The sequence below is a fragment of the Mirounga leonina genome, unplaced genomic scaffold (assembly GCF_011800145.1).
Source record: "Mirounga leonina isolate KUSES-001 unplaced genomic scaffold, KU_Mleo_1.0 Mir_94, whole genome shotgun sequence".
NCBI classification, from domain to species: Eukaryota; Metazoa; Chordata; class Mammalia; order Carnivora; family Phocidae; genus Mirounga; species Mirounga leonina.
Genome location: NW_023270855.1, coordinates 36,412,601 through 36,430,464, shown reverse-complemented (window position 1 = coordinate 36,430,464; position 17,864 = coordinate 36,412,601). Strand labels below are relative to the sequence as shown.

Sequence of the window (17,864 nt, the reverse complement as noted above, 5' to 3'; positions counted from 1 at the left end):
CTTCCCTTCCCTTTTCTTCCCTTCATCAGCTAGTTTATGAGAGCTGGAAAAATGTGCTTTCAAAGTCCCATGGAGGGGTGCCGGGGTGGCTCAGTTGGTTAAGTGTCTGACTCTTGATTTTGGCTCAGGTCATGATCTCAGGGTCCTGGGAGTAAGCCCTGCATTGGGCTCTGTGCTCAGCAGGGAGCCTGCTTAAGATTCTCTCTCTCCCTCTGCACTTCCCCCTCCACTTACCTGCTCCCCCTCCACCCACTCTCTCTCTCAAAAAAATTAAAAATAGGGGCACCTGGGTGGCTCAGTCGTTAAGCGTCTGCCTTCGGCTCAGGTCGTGATCCCAGGGTCCTGGGATCGAGTCCCGCATCGGGCTCCCTGCTCGGTGGGAAGCCTGCTTCTCCCTCTCCCTCTCTCACTCCCCTCTTGTGTTCCCTCTCTCGCTGTGTCTCTCTCTGTCAAATAAATAAAATCTTAAAAAAAAAAAAATTAAAAATAAATAAATAAAAAATAAATGTCCCATGGACAGCACTATTGGAATTTTGGCATTTTATAAGAAATAATACAAATCACTGCCTTTTGAAGCTCACATTACAGTTCTCAAAGCTTTTGCCCATATGTTCACTCTTCTCATCCTGGTAACAACCCAATGAATTGGGTAGGAATGATCATCCCGTTTGGCAGAGGGGGAAATGGAAGATGAGAGAAATTAAATGACTTGCTTAATTTCATGTAATAAATAAGCTGAAAATCTAAGGAGTTGAAAACTCAGAATTTTTCGTTCTAGCGTAATGTTCTCTCCCACAACTCTTTCCCTCCCTCCCTTTCTTTTTATCTCTCTCCCTCTCTGTCACTCTTTTGAGAAGAGGAATTTGAATCCCACACATGAGAAATAGAAGAAAAAAACGTGATACTGTCATAAGTCTACCCATCAGATTTTTGTTTTTACAGCATTCAATCTCTTATGCCCTCTGCCCTGAGATTTAGAACAAGGAGGTGTGTAGTGACCTTTCGAGTGGCTCAGGTAGCCTTTCTTTCTCTACATTAGCTAAAACATTAGTCAATACATAAGCCGGAACTTATATATAATCATATTTGTATTCCTTCTGGTTACCACAGGGATTCAAGAAATCCTGACCAAATTTAATTTCAACAGAGATATCGTAAATTAGAGAGGCATCTGGGTGGCTCCGTTGGTTAAGTGGCCGACTCTTGATTTTGGCTCAGATCAAGGGTCCTGGGATTGAGCCCCGCATCAGGCTCCACACTCAGGGGGGAGTCTAATTGAAATTCTCTCTCTCCCTCCCCTTCTGCCCCTCCCCCCACTTGTGTGTGTGCACACTCTCTCTCTAAAATAAATAAATCTTTAAAAAAAGAAAGCATAAATGAGAGATATATTTCAAAAAAGTAGGCAAAAACAAGGAGACAAATATAAAAGGGCGTCCAGGATGAAGTTAAAATACAAAATGCTTGGTCCCCAAAGATCATAATTGTTGTATGAATCAGTATCCAAAGAGTAAAAGCCAATTAGCTTTTTAACAGAAGCCCAATTTTCTCTGACCATCAGATCAAAAATAATTTTTCCTTAGGAAAGAGCATCCTGTGATATTTTATGATCAATACCCTTTCGTTAAGTTCAAGAATGCCATTCATAAGACAGTCAAGCAACCTCAAATCTCTCCTCCCCCTTTGAGATATTTATTATCATATGGGAGCGCTCAGCTCAAGACAATACAGCTCAATGATAGTATTGATTAATCAGTGTCACGGGGCCCTGTGTTAAGCCCTTCACTTGTACAGTAGGTACAATTACTAATCCCAATTTACAGCAAGAAAACTAAGGATAGTTCGTTGGTTAGTTGGTGACTATATGGATGGTTGGTTGGCTGGTGGGATGGGTAATGTTTTGGATAGTTGATTGGTTGATTGGTTACTAGGTGGTTGGATGGATAGACAGATGAAAAATGAATAGCTGGTTAAACAAGTTGATGAATAATGAGTAATTTTCCTATATCCATACTGCCTCTGTGCATCCTCACATATAAAAGTAAGTGGGAATGGGTGCCACTTAGAGTTAGAAACATCCAGAATATATTTGTTGTTCAATGGCTGATTTCACAGGCGATATCGCACGGTAGTTAGCAGGCTATGGAGTTAGATAACTAGCTTCAAATTGTGACTCTGACAGCCTTGTGACCTTGGGCAAGTTTCTGAACCTCTCTGTGGGGACAGGACTATCCACCTCATGGGGTAAGGGTGAGGAATGAATGAGATAATATATTTTAAAAAAATGCATGGCACAGCTCCTGGCAAATGGTAAGCACTCAATAAAGTGCACTCAAAAACCAAAAATGTCTGCAGACTCTTTCTTCCCTGAGAGTTTAGTGGTTCCCCTGAGTCTAAAACTCAGATGGCAATGGCATATGCACTCTAGTCATATTTGCAGTCTCCGCCGGGCAGATGCATGCCTTCCCCACTACTAATGGTCTTCTTCAGCAGTCATGGGGATAAGCCCCCATACAAATGGTTGTGGAAAAGTTCATATGCTTGGAAAATTAAGCATTGAGTTTGCTCTGATTTCTGAACTTGATCTGATGCTCAAATGTCCTCATTTTGCACTGTGAAACTATCATCCATTTCCCATTTTGACTCTAAGTTTGGCTTCAGGCAACCAGTTGACATAGTTTAAAATGGAAATGCCAGTCCTGTCTTCCCACCGAAGCCCCTTCCCAACCTTTCAGCAGAATCTTTCCATGTGTCATCCTCCTTTCATGACTTTTAATTAAGCCTTTGAGACCATGTCCCTCCTTCTCCCCCAACTGCCCTCAAGTGATCAGGGCCCCATTAAAAACAGCTGTTGGGGCTCATTAAGTTCACATGCTCTGGCTTCTCCTCTGCACTGAAGACCTGGCCCAGCTCCCTCAGACTTATCAGACATGCTTTGTGTTGGACCCATTCCAGCCCCTCTGTCTCCCCCATCAGTGGACTCCCTGGGCCCTGGCTGGAGTGCCCTAGGCTGCTGGGTGGAGTCAGTATGGCCAGATGTCTTCCCATCTTGAATAGTATACATCTTGGTTTGGCCCAGGCAGTGCCTGAGCCATGTGACTTGGAGGGCCTGGTAGTGGGCCTGACTGAAGACTTGGAAGGAGCTCCGTTCCATCCAAGGCGAACGTTGACTTCAGAGACTCACTCGTTCCCTCAAAGCATGTTTACTGAGCCCTTATGTGCCTGCTAGCCAGCGTGACCTCTGGGATTCAATTGGAAGTAGAGTCAGAAATGGCTCCTTTCCTACTGGAACTGGTTAGCTGGGGAGATAAGCGTAGGTGATTATCAGCTGTGATAAGTGCTGTGAATTAAGCAATTAAACAAACCTGAGACGGTTGGGGAAGTCTTCCCTGAGGAGGTAACTTGAAAGTCAACTGAAGAGGGAGAGGGAGATGATATTGAAGACAGTGCCTGAAGCATGAGAAGAACTTCGAGGGCAGAGAACACCATGTATAAGGCATGGAGGCGGCCAAGGTTACTGCCGTCTATGGACACATGGTTGGCCTTCAGATGGAGGTGGAGAAGGAAAGTCATGCCCCCCTCTCATCTCAGTCTGACCTGGAGTACTATTGTCTCTCCCTCTTGTTTCCTTCTCCCACTCACCTTTCCAACAGCCACCATCTCCTGACGAGAGCACCAGAATTTTGCAAGGAGAGTGGAAGACGAGAAAGTTCTCTTCTGGGGCATTTGGAGGCACTGTTGAGGGCAGTGAGTGGATCTAAAACTTCATATTCAAATGCAGCTGCCACCCTTGCTTGTTCCAAAGGAATCGAGCTTAATAATCATAACTAGACTTCCGTAAGGCCTTACACACATTTCCTCTGGAATCTGAAGAACCTCTCTGAAGGAGGACAGACTGGGGAAGGGCTAAATCCAAGCAACCTGGTGCCTCCATCTCTGTAACCACTTAGCCCAGTCAGGAGGGGGTTTGAGCATCATTACAATAGCTATTGAGGGCAAGGGCACAGAGGATCCTACCAAGTACTTCTTTCCAAAATAACAGCTTTGCAACAAATTTTTTTAAAACAATATCTTGATAGCTAGTGGACCAATGATGAATAGGTACAACATGTGGTGTGAAGTTAGGGTCAGTCTGTTCCACAGTCGAATATCAGGGCTGAAAGTGTGAAACCTGGAGAAAAGTAGGAAGGAGTGGCTCTTCTGTGTGCATGCAATGCAGAGACCCAGGCCCCACCCTCAGATGGAAGAACCAGCCCTCCCTGCTCTATCTCTAGCTTTCCCTCACTCCTCACAAATGAAAACAACAGGCAGTATGATACTGAGTTTCTAAGTGAGTTGTTTTAAATCACTGTTCAGTCTGCACCAATCAAAACAGAAGGCATCCCCCAAAAGGAAAGGCAAAACAGAAAGCAACAAAGTTCAGCCAACCTTGCCTGCAGAACCTCTTGCTATGAACTGTGGAACAACTTCCCTTTCTGAGAAACTCTGAATCTGTAGCATTAGAATACTTATAAAGATGGCACATAGTAGGTGGTCAATGACCATTTTTTGCTGAGTAGATGTAAGCAGAGGTTCTTTGAGGTCTGTGCTCAGCACTCTGCACTCATCATCCCATTTAATCTTCCCAACAACCCTATGAAAGTGTTGTCGCTACCTCCGTCTTTCAGTTAAGAAAACTGAGACAGGTTAAAAAGACTTCGCTCAAGGTCACACTGATAGCAACGATTGTCAGAGTCTCCAATTCTGAAGCAGGTATGTCAGCCTCAGGGCTAAAACCACCTTCCAGGTAACACAAGCTTGGTGCTGTGTTTCTTGCTCCCAAGTACCCTTCCTTACTGGATTTTGTTACCACCTGGGACTGCCCAATTCGCATGGCCTGGCTATGGGTTCTAACCTCAGGTTATCTACCTGATCTGCCTTTGGGACAGGAATCAGACTTCTCTGAGCAATCTTGAGTTATCCAGTAGTTGAAGAAAGATTTTTTTTTTTTAATCAAGTTCTCTCTGCCTCTTTTTTTCTCTGTCTTTGCATTTTTTTTTTTTTTCAAACAACCTCATCCCTATATGTTTTATCAAAGATAGCTGTGGACTAGGCACTTGCAATACCTATCAAAATTGAGAGTTCCTCGAAGCCCCTCTGCCTGTCTGTTCACCCTTGGGACAGGGTGGGAAGTGGACACCTTCCAAGATGCTTGGCTTAATTTGGGGGGGAGGGGGAGTAGTATAGGAAGGGACCTGAGAAAATATCTCCTCGATTTTCTTTTATTGGGGGTGGGTGGAGTAGAGTATGGAGAAGACAACTGAACATGATTTATTGTGAAGAGACACAGAGAAAACAGTTGATCAGACTGGACTCTGGCAATTCTGTCCTGACCGTTCCATAACCCAGTACAGTGCTCACCTAACTTACTCAACTCCACTCTCCCTGCCAGTAATCATTTAATCCAAACACTTGTTGGCAGGGAGGTCCGTTCAGGAAATTATCATGGTCACTAAATTTACCTAACAAAACTGTATTGCCTGTAATGAAAACCAAATGACATCTTTCAGATTCAGTGACCCGGGTGTCCATCAATGACTCAAGTATTTGACCTTGGTATTCACAGTGATTTGTAAATCATGACATCAGCAGTTATCTGCTTCCTGCTTAATAGGGTAACCAAGGCTTTTTATAATCAGTGTAAACTTGAAATTCAAAGCTACCCATAAATAAGCATGGTACAGTGGTGTGGCATCTTCTCTGCCACCAAGTTCCTGTCATGGAATCCTAATTTAAGGGGGAGTCAGGGGAGGGAGAAGTGAATTTAAAAAAAATGTTAAATGGAAACATAGCCCAAAAAGTAAATGCCAGTTGGTACTCGGTATAGAAGAAACAAATGCTATATCCCTTAGTCCTTACCCAGGAGACCGTGCCCCACTATTGTTAGAGCAAAATCTGAGGCACTTTTGGAGAAAGTGGACGCCTAGGCATATAATCCTCCAGGAGCCTTGGCTGGCCCTTCTGTTCCTCTTCCTATCATTTCTGGTAGGATGTAGACTAATCTGATCCACACGAGTGGATCGTAAGTATATGTTTAGACTATAGCCTAGCAGAGCTCCGGGAGATTGCTCTGGGAGATCCTGATGTGCCCATGTCTTCCCCTATGATTGGAGCGGATCTCCAACATCACTCTCATGGACTTCATGGAATCTTCCCTCTTTCTCAAGATTTTCAGTTGACTTTTTAATCTATTTGCCTTGTACCTGCTTTGTATTATCCAGTATTTATAACATTAGATGGAGAGATAGTGACCAAATATATAGGTCTAATAGCAAGAGTACTAATTGACTAAGCATGTTTGAGTAGGGACTAATTTTATAATTAGGAATGGGGGTGGTATGATGATTTTGATTCTCTAAACAGCTGGGAGGATTTAGTTAATATCCAAATATGGAGGTCACTTCTGTCCTTGTATATTTATTGATTGATTGGAGGTTAACCTCCCTTTGCTTCAGTGTCTATATCTCAAAACAAGGATCATGACATTCAAATAAGCAAAGATATGGATTTGTCTAACATGACCCAGTGTAGGCTGGGTTAAAACTCATAAGAGTACTAGTGTAGGGGCGCCTGGGTGGCTCAGTCATTAAGCGGCTGCCTTTGGCTCAGGTCATGATCCCAGGGTCTTGGAATCGAGCCCCGCATCGGGCTCCCTGCTCAGCCTGCTTCTCCCTCTCCCTCTGCTGTTCCCTCTGCTTGTGCTCTCTCTGTCAAATAAATAAATAAATCTTTAAAAAAAAAAAAAAAAAAGAATACTAGTGTAATCTAAAACATTGCTGTCCTGTCTGAGAGAACTTTCTACACTGATGGAAATGTCCATAATCACAGCCAAGGGAGAAGCAGAGCACTTGAAATGTAACTAGTGCACCCAAAGAACTAGATTTTTAATTTTATTGAGTTTTAATTCACATAAAATTGAATTTAAATCTGCAGGTAGCTGGTGGCTGCCATACTGGACAGCACAGCTCTGTGGGATCGAGTTCGTAATGCTGGCTCCTAAAAATGGGGAAAGTTTGTCAAGACTCCCAACCAGCAGGGCCCAAGTAGTGTCCATATAGCTAAGATCTTCTTCAGATAGCAAGAGTGGAACCAGGTTGCCCAAGTCATTCACTCCAGCTCCCCTGGATAACAGAGAAAAACCCTATTACTATCAAAGCAACCAACTCTTTTCTAAAAGGTGGCAGCAGGGCTTTTCATTTTGGGCTGATTCTTCACCATGACCTAGTAATAAAGGACGAATCTTTCGGACCAACTCATTGCTGGACTTCTGTGCCTGACTCAACCCAACTCTACAGATAGGTAGCAAACAGCCCTGCGGTGGCCCAGAGCTACGGGGAATTTAGCTCAGGGTAAAGATATGTTACAAATTAAATGTTGCAGTCGGTATGTAAAGCTGCAATAAATAGAAACTGAGTTACATCAAGGATGGAATTAAACCTTAAGTTTAAACTCCACAGTAGTGTAATTAAAACTTAGCCTGTAGCAAATCATTCACTTGAGATTAAAGTAGTGTGGGGAAGCAGAGGTTTGGGTTTACCTTGCTTTCTACAATTTATAAGTCTGAGCTACCAAAAGCTAACAGCCCTGCCCCCAAATCCAGCTCCCAATTAAAAACACAGTTTGAAAACCTTTAGGAGACCGGAGGGGCCCCTTTAACAGAAGTCTGCCCCTTCCCCCCGCCTAAGTCTATGAACAAATTAAAAAATATTACCTGGTCCCCTGATGGTCTTCTGAGTTGACACAGTGTTTTCATTAATACATCATTAGGGTAATGACATTGTGCTGGCGTTTTGCTTTCAAAACAGCCTGCACTTCAACGACTAGGAATACAGGCTTAGGGCCTGTGAACACTTTGTTCCTGGGAAATAGTATTCAGGTCATAGAAAGGGAAAAAAAAAAAGAAAGAAAGAAAGAAAAAAACAACCAAGGAAGACCAACTGTAATTAATGTTTTAATGTGTGTTCTCTTTATCCTAATCTGGGATGTTCAAGGCTTGCTTAGTGTTTGATTTTTGTTTGTTAGTTTAACTAACAAACTGAACACTGGGGTTAGCTTAACCATGGCCTTAACTCCTAGAGCCAGGAAGCATCTCCAATTCCCCCCAAAACAACCTCAAACAGGTTTCTCTCAGGTTGGAAGTACATCATTTTGTGTAAAAGCAGTCTGAGGATCCAAAGTTGAAACTGTGTATTTTTTATTTTCTAGACTGTGAACTGTTACCTCATAGACAATAATGGGTTTATTCTGGTGTCTGAAGACTACACACAGGTGAGTGAGAAATTTCTACCAGCTCAGAGTAAGGAGCTCGTGATGTGCTTGAGTGAGGGGGCATGAAGGGTGGTGTTAAAACTTTGAGACAATGATCTATATTTAAGAGGTAATAGCAGGAAATTATAAAACCTTATTTCTATCCCTCTAAAAATGTCACAGCCTACTTCTCAGCAGGCCCCAAAGAGTTTTTACCTCCCATTTGGGGGGGTGGGGCGCGAGGTGGGGGCAGAGACCACGGTCTGCTTTCTCACTCATAAAATGTTCAGTTTATAGGAACTCTTTGCCTCAAGGGTAGAGGTGCCTTAAAGAGTTTGGGCAATTTTAAGGAGATTTCCTTCTTTTGATATTTAGATATTTTCCCATATATGAATATATATATATATACATATATATATATATGGGAAATACATACATATGTATATATACACACAGACATAGACAAACACACACATATATATTCCAGCATAATTATTCTTTATGACTTCTTTCTGGTTTTTGCTTTTTCAAAATCAGTTATCTGAGTTCAGGGATTAACTTGGGCTCTCAACACTGAGGGACAAGGATCCAGAAATAGGCAAAGAATGTTCTTCATTTGATTGAGCTGTGTGTAGTGGTGGGGCAGGAAGGAAAGAGATGGGAAGAGACCAAGCCATGGGGCCAAGCACAGAAATCTTCACTGTGTGTTTGGAAATCAAAATAAGAGTTCAAACCAATAGCATTGTCCTAGAGAAAACAGGTTTCTCCTTTAAAACTTTGTGCATAGAAAACCTTGTCTGGAATTAGAAATTAAATTAGCATATTCAAAGAAGGTAAAATGCAGGCATGTTTATTAGTGTGACATGATAAAGTAACACTAGAGAAGGAGGCACGTGGTCTCTGGTACTCGTTCTCTTCCTTCCCCTGGTTTGGGGGGGCGGGGTGTGGCAGGCATATCACGTGACCTGCCTGAGCCTCCTGGCGGGCTCTGTAAAAGGATGATGGTTGAGGACCATTTGATAATGAAGCCCCATTTAAATCATTTGAAATTCTTTAGCAGTCAAAAGTACGTTAGACCTATTGATGCCAAATAAATTAGTTAATTGTCCTTAAGTCCCTAAGGAGTCTGAGCTTAATGCCTTGTTAATTGATCAGCACTGGCTCCAGGTCACATGTGGAATCCTGCTTCAGTTTTCCTTCTTATTCATGAAAAGCTTGTGGGATTCTTAAATGCACCTGTGATGGATGAAAAACACACAGGGTCAGGAATCAAACTTGCCCACACCCTGTCTCCTCAAATGCTGACCATCACTGGACATGGGACAGTTGGTAAAGATTGGATAGGAGTGAGCCCAAGAAGCAAGGCCAGTCTCTGAGAGAGCAGGAGAGCCCTGAGGTCCATGGTAATGTGTCTGTTTGGCTGGGAGAAGAAACCCCCAGACATTCAAGAGTCAATGGAGCAGGAACCCAAATTAACCACCTGTGAGGAGGAAACCTGTCCTGCCATGATGGTGGGGAGGGCTGAGATAGGACCCTGGTCCCATGCCAGGGAGGAAGGCCATGGTGGATACCTTCCCGTGGTCAGTCCTTGACTAGCCAACAGTGTAACCCAGACCGGCGTGCATGCGGGCTCTGCTCTCAGCTGGATCTCTCCAGGGCACAGACCTGCAACACGGCCCAGGGAGCCTGCAGGCCGGCTCTGCCCCAACTTGTTTGATGTTGTCTGGTTTCCTGCACTCCAATTAGGATAATTCTTCTTCATCTAACAACCAGTTCCATTGACCCTGACATATTTACACACACAAAATACATATGTCCTAGCTCCTAGAGGCAGCACATACCCACAGGGTTTGCGGAAGATTCCAGGTGCCCCCGGAATGTAACAGGCAATGCTCCACGTTCAGTCAGTGAAATGTCATGTCCTTCTTCTTTCTCCTCTCTTTCTTGACTTTCTGGCAAAGTCTTTATATGCCTTTCTGCCTGAAAATTCCCAGGAGCGTGGTTGAGGTCACTCAGTGATAAATTGAATCGAGATTTAGCTAATACAAAGCCTATGGAATTTATTAATTCAGGCTCTTAGAGTAATGCCCTTGACCCACCCACATGTAAGCTATAAGTCCTTAGAGCACCCATAGCAGACATGGGGGCTCTCTCCTGGTCTACACGAGCTCAGTCCGGGGTGTTGGCAGAGGAAGGCCACCGCCCCAAGCTCTGTTCTGCTGCAGGGCATACACCCTCCCCTGTGAGACCCTGAGGCTAGTGGTTCCAGGAGACTGGAGTGATCAAGGAGGATGTTAATCCTTCATCCCACCATTCAGAGTCTGCAAATCTCAGCCAGCACCAAGACCTAGTCTGAAGCCAGAACATCAGCCAGGTGGTGGGGAAGGGCTGCTCATCCCCAAATGCCCTGCAGACAGTCCCACAGTAAGGGTGAGCCATTAGAAGTCGCCTGGCCGTGCTGCCTCTTCCAGGGGCTGGACTCTGGACTGCCTTATTTGTCAACATAGTAACTGCCCAGGGACAAAATTGCGAGTGATCCTCAGAAAATGATTGTGAGAAAGGACCTATTCTCAACAGCAGGAAATTTATAGGGCCAATGAAGAGGACTGCTATATTTCCCTAAACAGGTCATCCAGGAATTATAAACAATCCTTTTTATTACTGCTTAGGAAGCCCTTTCTCAGCCTGTTCCTGTCTATGAAGGAGTGTTTTAATCACGGGGGACTGAGTGCAGATTAATGCTTACAACATCTGAGCGCGCGTGCATGTGTGTGCACGTGTGTATGTGTGACTGTGCACGTCTGTGCGCGCGCGTGCTTGGGGTCTTTCAATTCCAGCGCTCAGCATGTGTTATGCAATGCCAACCCCCTCTGCCCCTGCCATGTACTGTGGAACATTCCCATCTGCTTACTAGTCTGCTCTGTAATGCCATAACTTCTCCTGACTATTAAGACATTTTCCACTTTTTATGTAACCTGAAAACGTGCCTTCTGCTTCTGTCAGCTCCAGAACACAGACTGCGTCCGTTTCTGATGCTTCTCTGGTGTTTGAGCACATTGTTTATCTATACTTCCTCCTGGGTTCTTCTTTTCTTCCCCGCAGACTGGAGACTTTTTTGGTGAGGTGGAGGGAGCTGTGATGAACAAACTGTTAACAATGGGCTCCTTTAAAAGGTAAGGATTTTATGGTCCCCCACACCCCCTGAAAGAGTTTGCCTAAATAAAATAAAACAAACCAAGGTCAAATAAAGCAAGCCCAGACTTGACCCCGTGGCTGGTTTGTACTTGTGTTCATGCTCCAGAAGATCTTGCTGAAATTCGATGCCTCTTGCATGAGTGTTAAAGAGTCACAGAAACTCAGCTCACAATGAGTTTCCTGTTCACCCAGCATAGGGTTTATTGGAGGCCAATATTGAAGTCAGAGCCTGCACTGGGACAGGATTATAGCAGTCTTGAGCAAGTGATTGCAAAGATGTAGGAAACGTTTTCCCCTGGTTAAAAAGGAGTGTATGTCTCACATTTTGGCAACCTGGGGAAGCTTGCTAGAAATCTGGAAATCGGGGATGAAAAGTGACATTTAGAGACCTGCCAAAATAATTTTAGAAAATCAAGTGAAAGCTCTCAAAACCTGCTCCCAGATGGAGGGGAGCTTAAATCTGCTGCTAGAAGAAAACCCAGATGGTGCCAAATTCCACTGGAGGCAGGTACTACTCACCTGGGCCATGACAGCTGCCACTGACCCTAAGGGAAGCTTATGTCGGACCGCTTCTGCGTAGCCCCATGTCTCTCCTGGGCAGGCCAGCCGTGCTCTTGGGGACACCAAATCCTATGGGGAAAGCTGTCTCCCCATGAGATCAGGAGGTCAGTAATGTCCCCCGGGAGTCAACATGTCTCCCTTCCCTTGGCCTCCCAGGAAATGGCAGCCTTTGAAGTGGTGCTTCCGTGGGCATATTTGATGTTGTTAGGTTACGTAATAGCAGGCGCTCCAGGGATGGACCCGGGCTCGCCTGAGAGAACCACTACCACTGTGGTGGGAACGGCAGGCCCCTGGTTATTACTCCCTGCAGCTGAATGGCCAGGAAGTGTTAGCTCAGGAAATCGGACTTTTATGCCAGTCAACAAGACCCACTGAGGGCTGTGCTGAAAGCAGGGAATTCAAAAATGATGACCCAATTTTTGAGATTCCATAGCTTGTTTGTGCCAGAAGGAGGGAAAAAAAAAAAGAAATGATATAAGAAAACTTGGCCTCACTCCAGCACTTCTGCAATCTCCGACACCCTTGCCTGCCCCCAACCCTCCTGCAGCAGTGTGTTCCATTCCCTTTCTAAAATTCAAGTGCCGTTTTTTTCCTTGTTTTGCCAGGAGTCATTGGTCATGTGCTCGAAAAGTCAGCTTGGAGCTGGGCTTGGGTTGCCATGGAGTTTTCCATGACTTCTCCAAGCTTCCCAGGGCAGCTTCTGGATTGTCTGCTGTCCGGGGCTTCCCTGGCTTTTCCTATCTTTATGTGGATGTGAGCCTTTGTATCGCGTTCTCTTGTTTTCGACTAGGTGGGGGGTGGGGGGGGGTGAGACAAAAGATGAGAAGAATCACACACGTGTTTCTCATTCGAAAGCATATTTTTCAACTTCTTGAACAAAATCTTATTTTTTTTTTCTTTTCCCTCTTGGATAGTCCTTTCAAACAGCTTGGTGGGAGAAGGAAGAAAGTTGTAGTGGGATTTTAAATTCCCAGTCTTCTTGATGTGAGTGAAGTGTGGCTGGCATGAATCTAGAACTTTCTTTTACTATGAGAGGAGCTAACATATTTGAGAAAAGGGAAGGACTGGGGACTTTACTCAAGTGTAATAGCATCTGTTGTCATCGGGGGGAATTGGCAGACAACGCTCATGGGCCTCTTCGAAAGGGCTCTCACTGGGGCCATGAGAGCAATGAGAGTTTACGTTTTAGAGTCAGATGGACTGGATTCAAATCCAGACTCTGACGTTTACTAGCTGCGTGCCTTAGAATGAGTCAAGTGACCGCTCCAAGCTTTGGTTTCCTTACGTGGAAAATGAAGGCGATAATTATAATTGCTTCCATGGGCTGCCGTCAGAGTTAATGAGATAATAATGAGCAGAAAGATTGTACTCAGTGCCTGGCATATATTAAGGGCTCAATAATTGCTAGTTGGTGCTGCGATGTGTATTGTGGATCTTTGCTCAGGCTTGGCTTTGCTGTCTGCTTGGCACCAGGTAGCGCTCCTTCTGCATTCCTGCACCTCACAGCAGGCTTCCCACGACCAACATCTGGCCAGGGGGCCTCCGGTGTTGGGGACTGCGGTGCATCCTCAGTGCACTAAGGGTGACAGTCCTTTCATTCAGAGAAGACCTGTATTTCAGAACCTCTGAAAGGATGTACCCGAAAGTACCTGGCGGTGCTCTGGGCTGTCCCCAGGACACAGGATGCCTGGAAGCTGAGTGGCTTTGGGGACGTGGTTGAGCTGAAGCAAAGCTCAGGACCGGTTCCCTGAACTGACCTCTCATCTCTCCTCCCAATGTCTTGGACAATGTTGGGATGGCACAAGGTTTCTTGATCGATCTGCTTATATCCATTCTTTAAAAATGAGTTTCATAGACAAGAATCCTACAAACCATCTTCTCCAGAAAGAGTTCCCAGAGAACACTATCTCCCTTTGTCTGTCTCCCTTTCTCCCTCTCCCTTGGTCCAGATTTGCTACCTCTCTATCTAAAGCAAGATGATGCTTGTTTACACAGCAGTGGACTCTTTCCTTGATTGTCTGGTCACTTGCCTGGTGACCTGATGGTCGTTTTACCTAGCAAGGGAGGGAGGGAAAGAATATCCACATCCAGGCCTAGGTGCCATGGGGAAGAGAGGGAAGCCATAGACTTGTGCAAATTACCAATGTGAGGGAGCTTTGAGAAAGTTCTGCAGCAGTGTGTGCAAACAACCTAAGAGACAAAATAGTCTCTCCTGGTCACTTTAGCTCAGACTTTGACTTGACTCTGCTTACCCCGCTTACATGTGACATTAGCATCCAGGGGCCAAATAACATACCAATAGCTTCAGCGGCATGAAAGCAATGATCACAACGGCAACCTTCCCTGAGCACCTACCCCACACCAGACCTGGGCTGCACCTGACATATCCTACCCCTTTCGGTACTTTTCAACAACTCAGTGGGACAGGTATAAACAGGACCAGCTGCACAATTTGCAGGCCCCAGTGCAAACTGAAAATCTGGGGTCTCTTGTTCAAAACGTTTTAAGAATTTCAAGGCAGTGACAGCAGAGCATCCCACCAAGCCTGGGGCCCTTCTAAGTACAAGGTTCTGTGCAGTGACACGGGTTGCATGCCCATGACCCCGGCCCTGGGTGTAAATATACCCATTTGATAGATGGCAATAATGAGGCTGGGAAAGGTTAAGAACCTGCCCTAAGTCTCTGTGTAAGAGCGCTGGGTTCAAACATCCTGTACTCTGAGCACAGAGAATGTCTAGCTTCTGCCCTTAACCTGGTTCTGTGTACAGTAAGCACTGTGTTGTGCGTGGAGCTTCTTCCAGTTCTGTTTGAGAAGGGAAAGGTAGCTGAGGACGATGTTGGCTCAGCAGTGTCTTATCTGGGCAAGCAGAACTTTCGGGATGGGAGGCCAGCCGCACGATAGCCTCGCCCAGATTTCTTTCAGCTGAAGTTGATATCCCTTTAAACCAAGCTGCGTTCCCAGGCTTCCTGTAATTTCTCATGAGATACTGTGTGCCCGGTCAGCTTTTTGTGTTTCAGACAGAGAACTCCAAGTACTTCTTCATTCTTATCATGAGAGTAAGTGGACTCCCTGGGTAGTGACTCATTTAGGGTTTTTCAATTTAGCTATTTTTCTTTTTCACTCGTATTCACATCCAGTAAGGGGCTTGCTTTCTTACTTCTCAAAATCCACACTCCATGGGTTCTTTCTGCCGTCATTGGCAGTGACATCACCCCTCTTATGATTACTAAGAGAACATCTAGTTTCAAAATATTTTTCTTAGAGTTCCTGTAAGGATAATTTCTTAGAATTCATGTATCTCCGGGGCGCCTGGGTGGCTCAGTTGGTTGGGCGACTGCCTTCAGCTCAGATCATGATCCCGGAATACTGGGATCGAGTCCCACATCGGGCTCCCGGCTTGGCGGGGAGCCTGCTTCTCCCACTGACCTTCTCCCCTCTCTTGCTGTTTCTCTCTCGCTGGCTCTCTAATAAATAAATAAATAAAATCTTTAAAAATAAATAAATAAATAAAATGTGTCTTAATAAGTGAAGCTTTAAAAAAAGGGAGACTTCGGCTATTTAAACACTAACTCTTCTTATTTTTTGCTTTAAATTAAATGATGTCAGATAGCTCAAAGTCACAGTACCAAAGCACTTTTTAAGTTACAAAACTATTTAAATATAAGGTCATGTTATTAACAAAAAACTTTATCATTAAAAGAAAAGTTCTGGGGGCCTGGGTGGCTCAGTTGGTTGAGCAACTGCCTTCGGCTCAGGTCATGATCCTGGAGTCCCTGGATCGAGTCCCGCATAGGGCTCCCTGCTCGGCAGGGAGTCTGCTTCTCCCTCTGACCCTCCTCCCTCTCATGCTCTGTCTCTCATTCTCTCTCTCTCAAATAAATAAATAAAATCTTAAAAAAAAAAAAAAAAAGAATTCATGTATCTCCCCCCCTCCTTGTCCCCAGTGATTCAAATTCAATGGCAAATATCCAGGAAAAGTGAAAAATCTATGCATATATGTTTTATATATAAAGTGAAAAATGTGTGTGTGTGTGTGTGTGTGCGTGTGCGTGTAGCCAGTCATAGGAGAGTATCTACAATTCCTGAGAGGGCCTCCTTGATACACTGAGCTTAAGCTAAGAGGAGTCCGGGTTGAGCACCAGAATTGTACTGTGTGGCCTTGCCCAGACTCCCCATCTCGTCCCGCCTCATTTTCTTCCTCACCCAAATATGGACCTCGAGACTTTGTGAGAATTAGCTAAAACAAAGTATGTGAAATTGCTCTGCAAATTACAAAGCCATTGCAGGCAGGAGGTGAGATTAGCTCTTGGATAAGGGCTCCAAATATCTATCTTTTTTTTTCTTTTCATTTTCTTCTTCTTTTAATTTTAATCACTAAGGCTCCCCAAAAGGTGGTTACTTTGCAACAGTTACCTCCAGGGCACAGCTGTGGGGGTGGGCCTGTGGCCTGGACTCAACCAGCATCCCTGGAGAGCTTTTAAAACATACCTGTGCTGGGCGCCTGGGTGGCTCAGATGGTTAAGCATCTGCCTTCGGCTCAGGTCACGATCTCAGGGTCCTGGGATCGAGTCCCGCATCGGGCTCTCTGCTCCTTGGGAGCCTGCTTCTCCCTCTGCCTGTCTCTCTCGCTCTGTCTCTCATGAATAAATAAATAAAATCTTAAAAAAAAAAATGCCTGTGCTTAGGCTGCACCCCGAGACATTCATGTGCAATCCGGCTGGGGACAGAGCCCAGACATTTATGCTTGTTGAAAGCATCCACATGCTTCTTATGCACAGTCAGGGTCAAGAGCACCAGGGTACCGGTCTAGATGCTGTCCACTTTGGAGTTGCCTGACATGGGGCAACTTTAACTCACTAAATTTCAGTTTTCTCAGCAGCAAAACTGAACTGAAAGAATTTTTCACATACCTGCTGGTGGGGGTTAAATGGAATAATGCATTCTTTTACCAAACATCCTGGTGGGTTCTGCCAAAAGGTCTTCCTTTGTTCTTTGTGTATCTGATTAAGCTTGAGGAAGCAAAGACCAATTGGCCACACCTGGCCTTTGGCTTGCAGAAAAACGGACTGCTTGCTAATAATCTGTTTTTGCTTTGGGAGCGACTGATAGTTCCTCTCTGTCTGGGCTGCGTGTTTTTTGCTTTATTCGGTTTTGTTTGTTTTATGTGCTTGGTGCCACATGCCTGAATTCTCACCCCTTCGCGACCATATTTTCCCTACGGGGCCTGGTGAATGTCTTCTGCACCTCTCCCCACACATTCATTAACATAGTTGACTTGTGTAGAATTCCCTGCGGTGGCTCCTTCTGCCCTTGAAATTGCCTTTCTAGAAAGGACACATCAGGCAGAATTCAGGGCTTGGGCCGTTCCTTCTCCTGTCTCTACGTGATGGAACTATACAGGCTGGATATAGGCGCCATGGCCGGTGACTAGAGCTCTCCCTGTCCTTGGCCATCACATTGCATTTCAGCCAGTGCCCTGGCCTTGGAGTCTTGAGAGTGTTAAAGGAGATGTCTGTTATGTTTGGAAGGCTGCTCTCTCATGCCGACCGCCGCCCCCCCTCCAGTGTCTAATACTCAACTCTCATGTAATGAATGTAATGGCTTCTCGGTTTCCTGTTGACCCGACCGTTTCCACAGAAGTATGCTTTGTCAGAGGTGGCATTGAAAGGAACAAGAAGACAGATTGGCTTGAACAAGTGGGTTTCTGAGCCAAACTTTCTGGAATGCAGAGAGACATGAAGATTCCAGTGCCCCGCTCTTTAAAATCCTAAAGCTGCTGCTTGAGCATCCCCAATGACAACAGTAAGAATCGCTGCCCTCCTCC

The 17,864-nt window shown here is 45.0% G+C and overlaps 1 protein-coding gene across 1 annotated transcript in view; it reads left to right on the top strand.

The window, feature by feature from the left end:
* The window catches only part of CACNA2D3 (calcium voltage-gated channel auxiliary subunit alpha2delta 3), an 856,401-nt gene that overhangs the window by 757,915 nt on the left and 80,622 nt on the right, over window positions 1-17,864 (top strand). Inside the window, exons 30-31 of the mRNA XM_034997896.1 lie at window positions 8,242-8,304; window positions 11,386-11,456. Of these exons, the coding sequence (XP_034853787.1) occupies window positions 8,242-8,304; window positions 11,386-11,456 (134 nt within the window). The remainder of the gene's footprint in view (window positions 1-8,241; window positions 8,305-11,385; window positions 11,457-17,864) is intronic.